At 38.9% G+C, this 16,764-nt stretch overlaps 1 protein-coding gene across 1 annotated transcript in view; it reads right to left on the minus strand.

The window, feature by feature from the left end:
* Nucleotides 1-206: 206 nt before the first annotated feature.
* The window catches only part of prkcaa (protein kinase C, alpha, a), a 133,467-nt gene continuing 116,909 nt past the window's right edge, over nucleotides 207-16,764 (minus strand). Inside the window, exons 16-17 of the mRNA XM_046409037.1 lie at nucleotides 13,661-13,801; nucleotides 207-5,307 (exon numbers count right to left, since the gene is read on the minus strand). Coding sequence (XP_046264993.1) covers nucleotides 5,143-5,307; nucleotides 13,661-13,801 — 306 coding nt within the window. The 3' untranslated portion in view covers nucleotides 207-5,142. The remainder of the gene's footprint in view (nucleotides 5,308-13,660; nucleotides 13,802-16,764) is intronic.

A 16,764-nucleotide genomic window follows, 5' to 3' on the forward strand; every position in this document is an offset into this window, starting at 1 on the left:
TTTTCTAACACTGTAAGAAAACATGACAGTGATGTGCCACTGTAGGGGTGGGGATGCCACTGAGATATTTCTCAAAAGAAATCAACATGCACCTTTTACAAGGAAATCCCAAAATCTGAACTGAACTCATTATGTCTATAAGATGGTCTATTTTGCTGGTTAGATTTAAAGTCACAAATGCAAATAAATAAATACACATGGAGATGTTTGAACCTCATTTTGCTTTTTTTATTTGCATTATCATACATTAGGTACAAATGACACAATCAGTTACAAGGTAAGTAGCTCAGACTTATTTTAAAGGTTTCAGGCTGACAAGGGAAGAAAATAAACATACACCATTTGCAAAATACAATATATTCTTTCTTTTACAGTCTATTTAGATATCTACTGTAAGTCATTTATGTACAACCACAGGGGTGCTGAGATTATAAATGAACAAAGAGAGGATAGTTAGAGAACGTGTGACTGTATGGGTTTAAGGAATAAGGCATTCCTGCACATGACTGATCCTGTGCTCTGTACGGCCGAAAAGATGGCAGCCCACTTCCACTCTCTCATTTCACAGGAAACAGGACACAGCGCAGAGAAATGACTAATTATAAAGGACAAAGACATCCATCAGGATTTACCTAAAGCAAACAGGTACCTGAAAGGAGCACGGTAAGAAGTCATAACAGATCTCTCTTTCAAAATCTTACATTTCTGGTAACATCTTTATATCAGAAAGTTGCTTCGTGGCTTTCTGGCCATCCTGATCAATTCAATTAAAACCAAAAAGTGAGGACATCAAATAGAATGTAAACAAAGCAAAACACCAAATACATGTGGCTGACTCCTTTTCCCATGGTGCATTAGCGCTGACAGGTGGACAGGGGGAAAAATTGATGCCGACTGTATTTGGTGAATTACATACGAAAACTGCTTTCCAGACCTGATTTGACTTAAAGGGTGAAAGGAGGAGGACACTGTCAATAAAATGATGAATTGACTTGGCCCTGGCACTGAGGAGGGAGGAACAAAGGAAAGTGAAAGATGGCATACATGAGATGGCGAGGGAGGGATGGTTCAATGTGACCAGGCACAGGGGTTGTCCTTCGAACATGTCACCATCATCTATCCTTTCAGTCATATAACTTCAATCACCTCCATCAATCACCTACGCTCCTCAGTGTTCCTTCATCCGCCCAGTATCATCCTCTGATATTGTCATTACATCGTTCAGTCATTAATAGGCACAGGGAGGTAAAGGTAAAGCAAGTGGACACAGGTGGATGAGTCAAAATGCAGTTTTATGATAAAGACTTATGTATGTCAACTAAATGTGTTTCAAATTCTGATTTACAGATTTTACTCATTCATTCATTTGCTAGATGTGCTAAAAACACTAACATGGCATAAAATTAATTAAAACCAGAGTAAATTAACTTCAATGATGACAACTGATTAAAAATACAGTAAGAGGAGTAAGGATAAGAGCAAAGACAATGAAGATTAAGAAGATGTACAATATATCTGTTCAAGTTAGGAAAGGCACACACGGGGAGAGTAAGCAGTACTTTTTCATGCCGACACTGACTGTGACGTTTCGAAAACATTTATAAGAAAGAAGACTGGGAAGCAAGTCTATTAGATTAAAGATTCTATTAAAGGGATGGACCTCGACTGCTAATTTAAAACACACAGACGTGCGAGTTAGGCTCAGACATGGGCAAGACTGTCGCAGAGTAAACTCTGAATATGTACAAGGAATATCTTCTCTCACTTCTGTGAAATTCACTGGATGTTCAATCAAATGCTCCACAAGCTGAGCTGTCGTCTTCAAAGACAATTCTGCCCGAGGCTAGAGAGGCAGGAAATTCTACTATCACGTACAAGTCGTCTATCAAACTGACTGGCACTGTGAAGTGTACTGACACAATGTGCAGTCATGGCAGTATGCTACTGTATATGTTATGTGGCCAACAGCACGTGTGGCATTAGGCAGGTCTGAGCTGCCACAGAGCCATCCATGGGAGTACAGCTAGTGCAATGCTGCTATAACCGGGTTCTGGCGTTTTCCAGGTTTGGCACATGCAAAAGTTTATATACTATAGGAAAGCAGGAGAGCACAACTCTTAGAAAAAACATGGAGAAAATATTACATTATCAATAGCTCCTAACTATATTAGTTAGATATGAATATTCTTATGTGATATATCCTTTGAAACATTCCTGAATTTCTTGAGCAGAAGCTAGAGAAATAAAACTGACAACAATGACAGCAGCAAAAGAAAAGAAAAGAAAAAAAAACAAAAGCTAATGACAATAGCATAACATTAAGATTAGAACATAAACCCCCTTCATGAGACACTAGAGAGTGAGTGGTCCCTCTGTTCTAGCAACGAGCCATGCTTCTCAGTCACAACTCATCACAGATCTGGGCTGAGTGTTCCACATTGCCCTAAATGGGTGAAAGGTAAAAAGGGACCATGGGTCTTAAAAATGTATATGTATCACGGAGAAAAGAGCACTGATCTAAACCACGGACTGTGTGTCAGGAAAGTCCTTTAAAAGCTAGTTTTAGGATTACTGCCTATAAAATTTTATAAGCTGTAATAAATCTCTATACTATATTGTTCAGTCGCTGTGATGTGCGATCTTCAAATTACTGTTCCTCAAATCTGCTTTTACACATAGTTCACAGTTGTGTCAGAGCATTAGAACTTTAATGCTTCATTACTGTTGAAAGACTGTAACTGAGACTTAACTTGATTTATGTGCAGTATAGTTACAAAATCCTGCAATCACCTCTTAAGGATCTAGCTGGTCCAAGATCAGCCCTCTTTAGTCTCACTGGACTGTGGTGTGTAATGGCCACCTTAAATGGTGTGATGTTCACAGTGACACTCCACCCTAAATCTACCTACAAAAGACCTGCAAAGGTGCCTGGAGGTGGGCTGTGAATGCTTTGAATGCCTAAGATGGAAAGAGTGTATTTAACCAAAGGTTTAGGTAAACTGAGCATGCAGACACACAATGAAGAAGTGGATTATAACGCAGGAGTGGCTTGAGAAATTTTTATGGATATTTTGACACTCTTTTCCCCCCACAGTGAAAAGTTGTCTCTATTGGAATCAATTGTAATGTAGATGAACTTAAGAACTTAAGCTAATCATGGTCGCTTTTCTTCAAGAATGACGAAACAAACCTTCAAGACTACAGAGGATGACTCTTAGCTCTAAAGTTATATTTAGAGTGGAGCATCACCTTGAGGTTGTAGCTCTTTGGGGTTTTATACTTTGTAGCATGCAGTATTTAGCAGATCACGTGCATGAATGATGCCTACCAACAGCATGCAGATACACAAGGACATTCGACAGCCAGACATCTGATCAACATACAACTTGCAGTCAAAATCATTGAATAAAGACTGAATAGTAATAATTAAAAAAAGATAAATCTGCCAAAATAAGTAGAACAGATACATTTGTTGTTATAATTTGCTAAATCTGGACTCTGTCAAAGACATCCAGCTGTTACAAAGTTGATCTGTACTGGGTTACTTTCTTAGCTGTTTTTGCACATACAAATATTGGTTTATATAATTAATGTAATAAAAGCACATTCAGGAGTTGGTATAAAAACTTCAACTTGCTATACTCTTTTTAAATAACTCAAGATTATTTACAAAGGAGTTATGCATTGATATTGGATGCATTCAAATATTAATCTGATCTAATGGAAAAAATATGAATGAGATAAAAAAAAAAGAATCAGGAGTGTAAAAACTAAACTAAGATATTAAAGAGACAAAAAGGGATGGTAACAATGATTATGCTGACGTACTCTGAATGGACGAGGACGAGTTTGTTCTCTGGACAACAAAGCATTGTCAGAATAAATGCTCCAATGATTTCATTTCATCAGATTCTGTATCTAAGAAACTTGTCAAATGTGTTTCATCTACACCACTAGGGGCATGACACTGTATGCAATATAACATCGCATGGTTAATACACAAAAACATAATTTTATATTTTGAAAACAAACAAACAACAACAATAACAACAAAATGTCTTAACTATTGTTGCTAAGACATTCATCACCAATGGAAGCCTTTATAATTATGAGCATATCATGGGACAGAGATGGTAGTTAACACTGACTAGTGTTAAAAAAATGACAAATTGTAAACATTTTAGGTTTGAGTTTTCCTTAAGGTAGACAGAAGTATGTTCTACCACTGCTCACATACTAAACTGATTACTATTCACTGAGTGTCCACATAGTCTCCACAAAATTATCGACAAGGAAACTACACATTCTGCAGCTCGAGTAAGGGCTAGAAAACAGGTGTGCGAATTATTATTTTTAAAAGTAGGCAAAACAGGCTGATAAAAGTTAAACTAAGTGATGATTTGAGAAACCGACCTTAACGCGCTTTCTTTGTCTCACACTTTGTGTTTTTACAGGCTGCATATTATATAATTACATGCCTGTTCATTTCTTTATTTGATTTGCTACACACACTGGAGGTTGAGACTGGCTAGAATCAAATAGTACTAAAATAACATTTTACACCATCACCATGAAATCAAATGGGAAGGAAATGTGAAACGGGAAACGCTCATCTCTCAAGGTGCTGTTTCAATGTCTGCATAACCCGTCCTTTATATTTGGCTACAGTGTCTACACAGCCGAGTGTTTCTCAGGTCATTATTTAATATCTGCATTAAACTGAGATTAAACTGAGATGAGTGACCATGTTTATCTGTTGAGATTTATAATCATGAAAAGTTGCACAGGCATCTTTTCTCAAATTGTTCTAATGTCTTTATAATATACAGGCAAAGATAAATTTATTCTCTCGGTTTCATCAAAAGCAGTAAGGAACGAATTCATTGTCTCAAGTACATGTTCATCATAAACTGAAGGAAATATTTTCTTTTGATGGCTGAGAACTAATCTAATCTGTACAATCTGTACTGGTAAATATTTTGTACAGAACAATGATGCAAGCCCTAGAATGCTGCTTATGAATAAAACCAATACTTAAAAGTTTAGCGTGGGCCGTCTTCAAGTTGTGGTCAGATGTTGGAGTTTGGCTGAAGTGGGTGGCAGTGAGCAGGGAGGTTCTACAGGGACATCTCCCCATCCTTCTCATAGGCTGTTACTGAGCGACGGGTGCACAAACTGAGGGTTTATGAAAGAGAACCCTGCAAACTCGGCCTGGTCGATGTTGGCGATAACCAGCTCGTCGGGTGGTGTAAGCTGGGGCTGGGTGCGCGTGAAGAACTTGTCAAAGTTCTCTGCTCCCTTGCCACACTGAATAAAAGAGAGACAAAACAATCAGAAGTTTAGACATGAGGTCTGTAAAATAATATAGAGTGCAAGCAGACTGACAAGACAGAGCAGACATGAAAAATCTGGAGTGCTGGCAGAGCTGTGTGCATGGAAATTCTGTGAAGGCAAAAGACCCTCAGCAGAATTTGGATTTCTTGGAACTTTTTAAAAATTGGCCACACAACTTCATCAAACATAATCACCATTTATATTACTCAAAACAATCACACAGGTCTGGGCAACTAGACAATGTGCATGGATAAGCAACAATTGTGAGTTCTCCCATATCAGTCTTTTGACTAAAATGTTTTTCTCTGCTGCCCCTTGGCCTACATACAAACAGACAACACTTCACACCTGATCCTCTGTTGTTTCCACTGCTACATGCAGTAGAAAGTTAATAACATCAGATTACATGCTCTATATCTCATTCACCTGAATCACAATGCACCGTTCTGAACACCAAAGCAACGCAGGCACAGCTGTGGAACAGCAATGCAGTTTTCAGTAAACAGGGCTCAGGATTGATTCTGTAAGAGGAAATGGTGTCAGGACCTCCCTGCAACATGGTACTCTGTGTTGTTGCTCTGAGCTCATAACCTGCTACGATGCAGCTCCTTTATCTTGGCTCGCAGGTGATGTGTACGTACCTTTGTGCATTTCACCCTGAGCTGTCAAAACATATTATCTTACAGAAGAATGAAGATTGAGTTCCTTAAACGAAAACAGCAGCAGCATCATCGTCCTGCGAGGTCGTAATCGGGTTAATTAGTGCATTCGCTGTCAGTATTTAACAGGAGTGTTGTCCTGTTCATGTGATGAGAGGATTATCAAATTAAATCAAAGACGTGGAAAAGGATCATGTCACTGTGGTGGAATTTCTCAGCAAAGGAAGGTCATGTGAATGTTCGGAGCTGTGAGCATGCATCTCATTTGAGATATTCCCTCTGACCGAAAGAAATCCTTGACATGTATGACCACAGTGTCTATCAAGATAAAACCAAATGTCTTGTGTGGAGTTTAATTACTGATATAGCATATGCCTTTTATACTGATTGGGGTTTTTTTGCAAAAGAAGTGGTACTGTTTGATATAGCACATAGGTTTTTCTTATTCTGATGCCCCATTTTGGTTTTGGTGACTTACCTCAAAAGGAGAGGTGTGGAATATATGCTTAACACAGCGCAATTTTGAGGTCATGTGAGATTACTGAGATTTGCATTTGACTTACCCATTACTCTGACCAGAGGAAATGAACATTTTTAAGCTCAGTCATCTTGCATGCTATTCTAATTAATTTACTAAGCCTTGTACACACTACTAGATCCTGCTGAAAAGTACAACAATGTCTGAAATGTACGCTTTTTATCTTACAACCATTCGCAACAACAACCATTGGCTTCAAGAGCAGAGAACATGGAAGCAAGCTGTTTTATCTCCTTCCAAGCTAATCTAATTTATGGTGCTGTTTATTTGCTTGCAGTGATTCTGTGGCTGCCCCTTAAAGCATCCATTTAGGTTTAGCATTTTTGAGTGTATTCTCACACACATAAAAGAGAAGAAACAAGATGATTTCATTTGTCGTGAGCGATGCTGGTCCCACCCACACCCTAGTAATGTAATAATGTATCATACAAATCTGACCCTGTTTCAAATTGTACCTGAACTGCACTGTAAATATTGGGCCACAAGCTAGTAATTCTGGTATCATGACAATTTTAATTAATACTTAATGCTTTGTCAATCACTTCACAGTGAACTTTTTCAATGCTGCAGCAAAAATGACATTGACAAAAAAGGCTTCAGTTGATCTTCTAGATCAGGTATCCTTCAGGTGGAGAATGTTTTTCAAGTGCATACAAGAGAAAGAACAAATGAGTAAGAGAGGGCGAGAGCCGCACATAACATCCTTCTATATCGTCATCAAAAGTCCAACCGCACACTAGCCTCACCACCTACACACACACACGCACACACACGCACGCACACACGCATGCACACACACTAAGCAAGGAGACCCAGTGCAGCACTTGATAAGCATTAATGGTCCCTTGGAGGCTACTGTACTGCAGCTGGCTGTGAGTAAAACTGATTCTGTGAATCCAAATGCCATGGGGCTCTAACAAAGGACATGAGTAGAAAGAAAAGAGGATGGTAATCATAGCACTTTTGGCACTGTTGTCATAGAAATAAACATCAGTGCATTAAACTAAAAGGGTTGCTGTGATGGCAAGGGCAATATATCACCAAACATTACATCAGAGTTTCAGGTACCATCCACATACAGTATGAAGCAGATGTTGAAAAGACAGCTGTTCTTAGTCTTATTTATAAAGTAATTATGACATTATCCAAAGATTTTCCTTTTCTGTCACGCTATTATTGCCTAACGGTTGCTCTACAGGCCAGTACAAAAAGACCTTGCACAACAAAACATCTGTCTCTTTTCTGGATGATAAGTGCTAATACCACAGACTGAACACCAGTGAAAGGCGGACGTGCTCAGAAACATCACACAGCAAGGTAAACCTGTGTTTGTTTAGTCTGTGTTTGTCAAGCAAGACACACTGTGGTACAAAGGCACAGACATTTCTGTTTGTTTTCTTCTTCTGTTTTATTTGTGAAGCCAGGCAACACATGTCAGGTGATTTAACAGAAGTGAGCACAACAGAATATTAAAAACGTTAAGTATCTAAGGCATGTGTGTGTGTGTTTTAAATGTCGCTGACAAGTGACGTTGACTCCAAGACCACCACCACCCTGTCAGAATGGATAGAAGGCAGGAGACACACTTCAACATAGGGAGCAAATATGGCTTGTGTGTGTGTGTTGCCTGCTCTTTCCCACACCTGATGGGCTAATCACCATCATCTCTCGACTGCTGTGTCTCTCTGTATACTTGTCTTCTTCTATCCATCACTGACCATCTCTCACTGAAGTGAAGAAACACATTTTCCACTTTTAACTCCGCTGACAATTGCCAGTACTGAGACGTCCGTCTCCGGATCACTAAGCGGTCACTCCTTGTGACACCGGGCCTCTGCTCTCAAGTGATATTCCTACCAGTGTGCACACGAAGCATATGTGGCATGAAACTTCAGTCTTTGGAAACATTTGACAGACACACTTTATTCTGGTTGGACTTTTTTTTTTTCTTTTTTCTTTTCTTCAGAAAAAATGGGGGACTTTCAAATTTGTGACAGTGGTTAGCATGCTGCATTCTCTTCTCACAGCCCTGAGTGCTCAAAAAATTTTGTGAAATTTGTCAAATTAAGGAATTAGTTCAACAAGAACTAAAGAACTAGAAAATTAGGTTGTGAACTCTGAAAATCAGCACAGCTGCCTGTCTGACATTTCTAGAAACATAAAGTTGCACTTGTGAAAAAGCGCAAGGCTCGTCTTATATCTCCTATTTCTCATTGTGTGATTCAGCCAGCCCTTGTGGGGTGAGACCAAAAGCCATTATGCTGTTGATACATCCTCCCATACACAATGACACAGTGTCCTACATGGGTTTTTGACCTACTTTCTCTCATCTTTAATCTCTCCCTCTCTCTCTCAGTGCACGCACACAGAAGTGCACGCCTCTGCACTGAAGCATATTAAAAGAACACTCAGCTACTTATGATGGTAAATGTGTGTCTGCCTCCATTAAGAGTTGTGCCTGAGTCTCTTTTGTTGTCTCCACTTCCCACTCTCTGACACCACTGGCATGAGAAGCTGTCTCTTCTTGATGAACTGTTAGTTTGTCGATAGTAATTCTCAATTTTTAACAAGGGTAGATTAGAAATTTTACTTTAGAAGCTTACATGATTGCTTGTGCTTGAGCTGCACACAACATGAAATAAGCAGTTCACAACATCCCTGGCCTTGATTTAACCCGATTTCACAACTGTAAACGACTCCAGCAACAACTGATGTGCAAAAAAAAAAAAAAAAAAAAAAAATTACTGGAAAATATTTTCAATCCAATAAATTCACGTTAAATTTGACTTTGTAAACAAACCAGAGACATGAGGCAAAGATCGTATCACTCTAAATTAGGAAGTACATATAAACAAACTGAAAATGCTCCCTCTCTATGTCCCATAAGCTGAGGAAGGAAAGGCGGACATGCTCAGTCAAGTTGCAGCAGTCTGTGTCTCTTGTTTTCTTGCAGCTACAGTGACTCACAACTCATCCATATTGGCATAGTTTTCTGTGTGCATGTGTGTGTGTGTGTGTCCATGTATCCCATCAGGCATATGCATCCCTTCCTTGGACACTGTTCCAAGACTTCTGTGCTGTGACTAAGTCTTCCCACCCTTTCTTGCCCTCCTTTCCTCCCTTCATTCAGTGCTCCCATCACTATCAATCAGCAGATTCCTATTTGACCTACTTTTTCCATCCCTCCCTCCCCACTCCCTTCAGCCATAGAGACGACTGTCCATCCACAAGTGGGCGTAAGAACGTGTGGGCACCAAGAGACTTGTACTCTCAAGAAATTAACCTAATTTCATACCAACACTGCTTGCTGGCTGACATTTAACCGTGCACTTGTTTTGTTACCTGGAGTAGACAGTTGCACAGAGATAGCATCCAGCACTATAAATATGCATCAACGCTAACCGAGTCTGCCCTGACACTCATTCTACCACAGCCCTCTGTGCTGTCTGAAGCCCCGGTCCAATAGATACAGATGGTTTGAATGTCTCAGCTGGGTGCAACTGGTGTAATGATCACAATTCCATAGCTGTCACAGGTGGATGAAGTGAGATTGAGCAGGGATAGATGCATCACATCAAAAGGAAAGAGGAGTGGATTAGAGAGGCAGAGTTAGACCTGGTGAGGGGTGAGTGGAAGGTGTATAATGATTTGTCTGTAATGGTTTGCTGGTAATGGACTCAGCAACAGCACTGTATTGCATGGCATAGCGAGATGGACATGATAGATCATCATAGGGTAGGTTATGGTGGTTAAAGATTGGGGTATTCAGTGATGTTTTCTTACTCTGTTTCACCTTTAACCCTTAATTGCATCTGTGACCAGACCCATGCAAGCATGCACTTTGCAAAGGACATGCGTGTTTGCATGCATCCATCTCCCTGCAACTTCAGCAAGGACAAATGCACAAGCACAGAAGCTTGCCTTTCTCACTCAGATATTGATTACCCTCCCGACACACACACACACACACACACACACGCACACACACACACACACACACACATATGAAGCAAATAGTCACAGAGACGAGGCGTACATGCAGGGAAATCTTCCTCCTTGGCTTTTCTCAATCTCTGTTATCCCTCACTTTCTTTAACCCTCCCACACACGCACATACATTTACTCACACATACACACAAAGCACACACAACATTTCCAGGACACTCAGCACACCCACTCAGCGGGAGACTACACATACAAAGAGGTCAGGATTCACCTTATTAGAGGAACCGGAGCCCTTGAGGGTTGAAACAGAAGAGAACTACAATATTTAAACTGAATATGTAAGGGACAGACACATACACACATACACACACACACACACACATACTGAGTGACCTATTTCATCTCTATTGCCTATTGCCTCCTGTTCTTTGTAAGGTACTCTATATGAGTCTGTGTGTATACATACAGTATATATGACAGAAACTGACAGACAGACACAAGGAGAAAGTCATGGTCATGTGTGATCTCAAGGGATTTCAAAGCTACTCTTACTGTGCAGCAAAATGTGAGCTATATGACATATGCGCTCATAATAAATGGATGTTACATTAATTATACATTGAGATGAGAGGCTTTGAAATTACTTATGGCCCATATAGCACAAGCCATAATAGCCTACGCAACGTTATGTTCTGACTAAACAAGAGAAGTATTAAATATCATAACAGAATGACTTTAAACTAGTGGTGGATAAAATGGCCCTAAAATAATATCACTATGTTTCAAAATATTTTTACAATAACAATATTCTTGACTTCATGACAAAAGCCAGAAAAATATTTTTGGTTTGGAACTCACAATAGTTGTTGAGCTTAATGAATAATAAGATATGGCACACAGTATCTTTAGTTTAATGTAATGATTCTGTTTACCATGCAAAGACAGCAATTTATGTATTAATTCTTGGAGTAGGTAGAGGACTACACCAATGGTTTAACTTCCTTGGGTCTTAAATTCTTAACATACATTCCTTGCATTGTTAGTATCTTAATGGGAATGTAACAAGGGACTGCAGTCAGATCACATTAGCTGTCTCGACATGAGAACATAACCTGTATACTGCAGTCCCCTTTGTATAGTGAGACCTACTGCAAATTACTGTAATTCTATGAAACACAGAGTGCCAACAATGCGTCTATTACGTATGAGCTGGTAAACAGTGTACTGTTGGTGTGTGTTGGTTCTGATACTTGTGATATAATAGTGGAATTTTATACTGTAGCCGCGCTGAGTATAGCAACCTGTGTTTGGTGTATGTTGCATCTTGGCTAATGTGTACTGGGAGAGGCTGCAGGCCACCACTCTGCACAGGATAAGCATGTATAGGAAATTTTTGTAAAAGTCTGAGGCGCTGTGTTGTAGTTCAGTGGGTTCTTACAGCATTATGTTGTGAAATACACTCTCCTAACTTTGTTGCATGTCTTCTCCTGAATGTTCCCTCTATGTTCTTGTCAGCTCAAGCGAAACACGTCATATACCAACACCTAAGACCATGACATGTGAAGTCTTACGGGAAAATTTCCTATCAAAGTGAAATGTCACTTTTTATTTGAAATCAAATTATTTTCAGGTGTATTTTGTTCAAGTCTGACATAAAGTTTTAGAAAGCTGCCTGCTAAAGAAGAGATTTCAAAACTCTGTCCTGACAAAACATGCTCGGTTTGGTGTTTGGAGCAATGCTTCGGCATGAGGATAATGTAATGCGTGTTGTCACTCTAAGTGTGTGTTTGAATAAAACAAGACAGGGAGGTAGGGGGCAACTTGCAGTTTACAGTTAGTTGGTTTCCCTGCAGTTAATTGTGTTAATTAAAACTTTTAGCATATTTTAAGATATGCATAAATGTTTTGGACACATGGCCATTATTAATACAGGTTTTAGAATATTGACACAAAGGATTTCCTGGGGTCATTAATTTTATTTAATAATTAAATAGCTTTCAGATTAGTTAAGCTGATTTAACTCCATAAAGTGTGTGGCATGCATTGATATGTCTTACACATACATACACACATGCATGTGTGTAAATCTTATTTTAACTGTCTCATTGATATTCAAAAAAGCTGGCGTTAAACACATTATATAACACACAGCTAACATTGTCTGTATTGCTACATTATGTACCACCTGTTACATTTTCCATTTGAACACTGTTTACTGAGCACATTGCACCCTGAATATCTTACATTGAACTGTGCAGTATATGCAAGATGTTTAAACTTTCATTACCTGTGAATATAAATTCATCCCGTGGTTGTTACTTAGATGTCTTCAATAAGACGTAGAAAACAATGCAGAATGATCGTACTTAAGGACAGTAACTAGAGAACTTTTGACTGGTGACCTTCCCTGACAAATCTGACTGAAGGCTGAGCTACAAGTTGGTAAACAAAGAGCCAAGAACACATACCGCCCAAGGGAGTAAAGAGGGGTATAAAACATCTTGCCATAACAGATTTGTCTTGTAGTGATGAGCACATCTGTTCTTGTTTGTTTAGATGCTTGCAGTTCACAAAGTTGCTTTTGTTTATTTGTCTTGTTTATCCACACTGTTACATGTATGGGCATGTGACACTCAGTAGTCAGAGAGGAGGAAATAAATAAATTTTAATTATTTTTCAGTCATTTAGTCATTAAAGACTAATGAATGATTCAAGACCACTATCAGGTGTAGCATTAACGTTGTGTATTATTATTTGCTCTATGATACAAAGTGCAGATTGATAGCATAAAAACAAGGAGATGGCATTGTTCTTCCAGTACATGCAAAGTTGTCATTTTCTAAAAATGGATGGAAAAGCCAAAGGAAAAACAAAGCCACAGAGAGAGAGAGAGAGAGATCTAATGCACCTGGACCAAATACAGTTACGTGAAAGAAAAGATTGCTAAGGTCTTTTTCATAATGGAGCATGGTGCAAAGTGCAATCAAATGTGCTGTGTACAGTGAGCAAAATTTTAAAATAAAATTCCAAAGAAATCTGCAAAAGCAAATGAAAATTGGAGTACATCTACTAATGATATTATACTAGGAATTGGGCACATCGAGATAAACATTTGATGACACTAAATCAGCCAAGTGTAAAAGCTTTTATGTGATATTTGATTTGATATATAAACAGCACTTACCACTTTGGGCTTGAATGGCGGCTGTATCTCCCTGTTCTCGAGGCGTTCCCAGTCGATGCGTCTGAAGAAGGCGTGTTCTCGAATGTCCCTCTCTCCCTCAAGGCCACAGCCCAGACGCTTGGATGGGTGCTTGGTCATCAACTGTTCATAGAAAGAAAGAAACAAAATGACAACATGGAGTTAGAATAAAGAGATTAAAAATTGTTGTTCAGGATCGCAGTGGTGATTCCCCTTATACCCAGATCATACAGAATTCTGTTTTTAACAAAGACGTTTCATGATGGCCTCAAATAAAAAAAATAGGAAGAACAAATTGAGAATGTATGAACACTTTCACTGTTAGTGCATCAGAAAAAAACCCACTTTGTTTTCTCCCACTTTGTGGTGATTCCATCTTTTTTCTCTAGGTCAGTGAATGACAACTTGACTGATGTGTCAAAAAGAGGTGATACAATCTTTCCCCTCTCTCTGTCCTTTAGAGAACTGCTGATGCTTCCAATGGCACCACAGACAGGACGAGGACATAGTTAGCAGTTTGTTAAAAAGCAAACTTAAATAAAATAAAAGAGAGGAGAGAGGAGAGGAGACATAACCACAACAAAATTGACCTGGTTATAGTAAGTAAAGGCCTGCTGCTTAAATGTCCATATGATGAACTGAGATGTCTGTTTGTCCAGCTTACAGCTCGAGCACCAATACATTCTTGGTGCTTAACGAGAAGACGGCTTGGTCTGGAGGAGGAAACAAACATGTCTGTTCGCAATTTCAAATATATTAAAGCAATTCCTACTCAAAATGGAACATAATAGCTGACTGGCTGGGAATGATAATGGAATTTCACCTGTTATATTACTTACATAAATATTTTACATTACCACCCCACCTTGGTGCACTGATTTGTCCTTACTGAACTGCTAAGGAAGGGAAAAAGTCTGTTTGAAGGTGGACAGAAAGCTTGGTTTCAGGATTGACAGTATAAGGACAAAATGACTTATTCATGAACAGATGGCACATACACATAAAGAGACACGCACGCAAGAACTCAAAACAAGTGATTTTAATGGAACAGACTGAGTTTTTGGGAGCATGCTTACTCACTTTCTTCACAAGACTTATAAATGGACTGATAACACTCTCATGTGCTTACAGTAAATATGGAGCTGGAGCTAAAGCCTCTGCACTCTAGACCACGTTTATGGCCCCATCGCATCGTTTCTTACACAATACGGTTGCTTCTGTTTTTCAAGCAACTTTGAACTTGACTTTTCTCAAGAACTGACTGGCAGCTGAAGAGCTTTTTTTTTGTTGTTTTTTACCTTTCAAAATGTCCTTACGTTTGAGTGACTTTGTGCATTGCACGAAAAAAATGGGAAAAACAACCTCATAGAAAATTCAAGCTGTCAGTCATTCATGCTACCTGCAGCTCTGCTATGCTGAACAGAACAAATGTCTAGTGAATCCAGTGCCTTGTACAGTCTAGGTGTTTCATTTGTATTGCTCATCTCATGTATGTAAACATGCTGTGACAATCTAAATAAATTTAAATTCTCATCAAATATATTTTTTAGTGAATTTATTATAACTGTTGGTTTGTTGCAAGAACTTCTGCTGTTATGCAGTATGGACATACAGATATCAAGGCAGCTGTTGTGGTGGAATTTATCATTTCATTGTCTCTATTTAAGCAGCACCACACTTCACAGAAATTACAAACATGTAGATTTCAAAGTTGATTAAAATATCACCTTAATTTGTTTCTAAAATATTTTCACTCATCATTTCTTATCAGTGTTTGGTTTTGTGTATATGATTTTTGTAGCAACCATTTGCATCCCTTTGTTTCTTCCTCTTAACACAGATAATAATATTAACAACAACAACAACAACAACAACAATAGTAATAATAATACGAATGATAATAATAACTTTATTTATATAGCACCTTAACAAGACCAGGTTTCCAAAGTGCTTAAAAATGAAAAACAAAGCCACCAAAACATACACAAACAGGAGGCAATAAGCCAAATAAAAATAGACATGTTACTAAATAATAGATGTAGAAGGCTGGAAACTGAAGCTTAAAAGGACAGCTACAAATATAAAAGAAGTAACTGAAAATAAATCTATTACCTATAGAATTCAAGACCAATAAACTAAAGAAAGACCACCTCACATGAAAGCCCATCTATAAAAATTGGTTTTGAGAAGTGATTTAAAAGAAAATACCGACCTTATCTCCTCGGGCAGGTCATTCCAACCCTGAGGAGCCTGGTCAACTTTAGTCTTTAACCTCGACTTTAGAAGGACCAGAAAGGTCCCACTCAAGGATCTCAAACTGCGGGATGGCTCATAGGGGGTCAACATCTCTATTATGTGACTTGGAGCCAGACGTGCTTTAAAAGTGATCAGTAAAATCTTAAAATCAATTCTTAAACGGACTGGCAGGCAGTGGAGAGAGGATAGGATAAGGGTGACGTGATGTCAAATAATTCAACAGGATAGAAAACATTAAATGACATTCTGAACTGACAAACTACTGTCAGTGTTAAATTTCTACTTGTGGGGTTTTTACAGGCCTGCAAGCCCCTTCGACAAAGAGGCCGTGGGGCTGGGCCACATCTGAACTGACAGAGTGCATCCAGCTGGCAGAGTACATCAGACAGCTGTTGACAAGGAAGAAAAAGTCATTTGCAGCTTTCTGTCTGTTCACAGCACTGTCACTGATGGTGAGACTGCATCCTGCTGCAAACACAAGGCTGTCACCATTAAAACGACACACCTTACACATTGAAACTGACCGACTGCTGCCCTTCCACAATGTCAGTCAAGTGCTGAAGCTTGTATTTTTTTTTTTTTTTTGGTGAAACTTGAGCTTATTTTAATTACTTTTGCAGGGTGTAATCCTGCAAAAAGAAAATGTGGTGTTGACATTTCATAGAGAATATTTGATGATTCTGCCTGCAAACTGTTAGTACTCGGATCTCAACAGTTCCATCACGTCCTGAACCATCAGCAAACGGTTTAGTTGCATGTGTTAAGGTAGAGCACGTAAATTTGGAAGTTTCCCTGCTGTTTCTGCTGAGAGCATCAAATCACTGGATTTG

The sequence above is a fragment of the Scatophagus argus genome, chromosome 2, assembly GCF_020382885.2.
Source record: "Scatophagus argus isolate fScaArg1 chromosome 2, fScaArg1.pri, whole genome shotgun sequence".
Lineage (NCBI taxonomy): Eukaryota > Metazoa > Chordata > Actinopteri > Scatophagidae > Scatophagus > Scatophagus argus.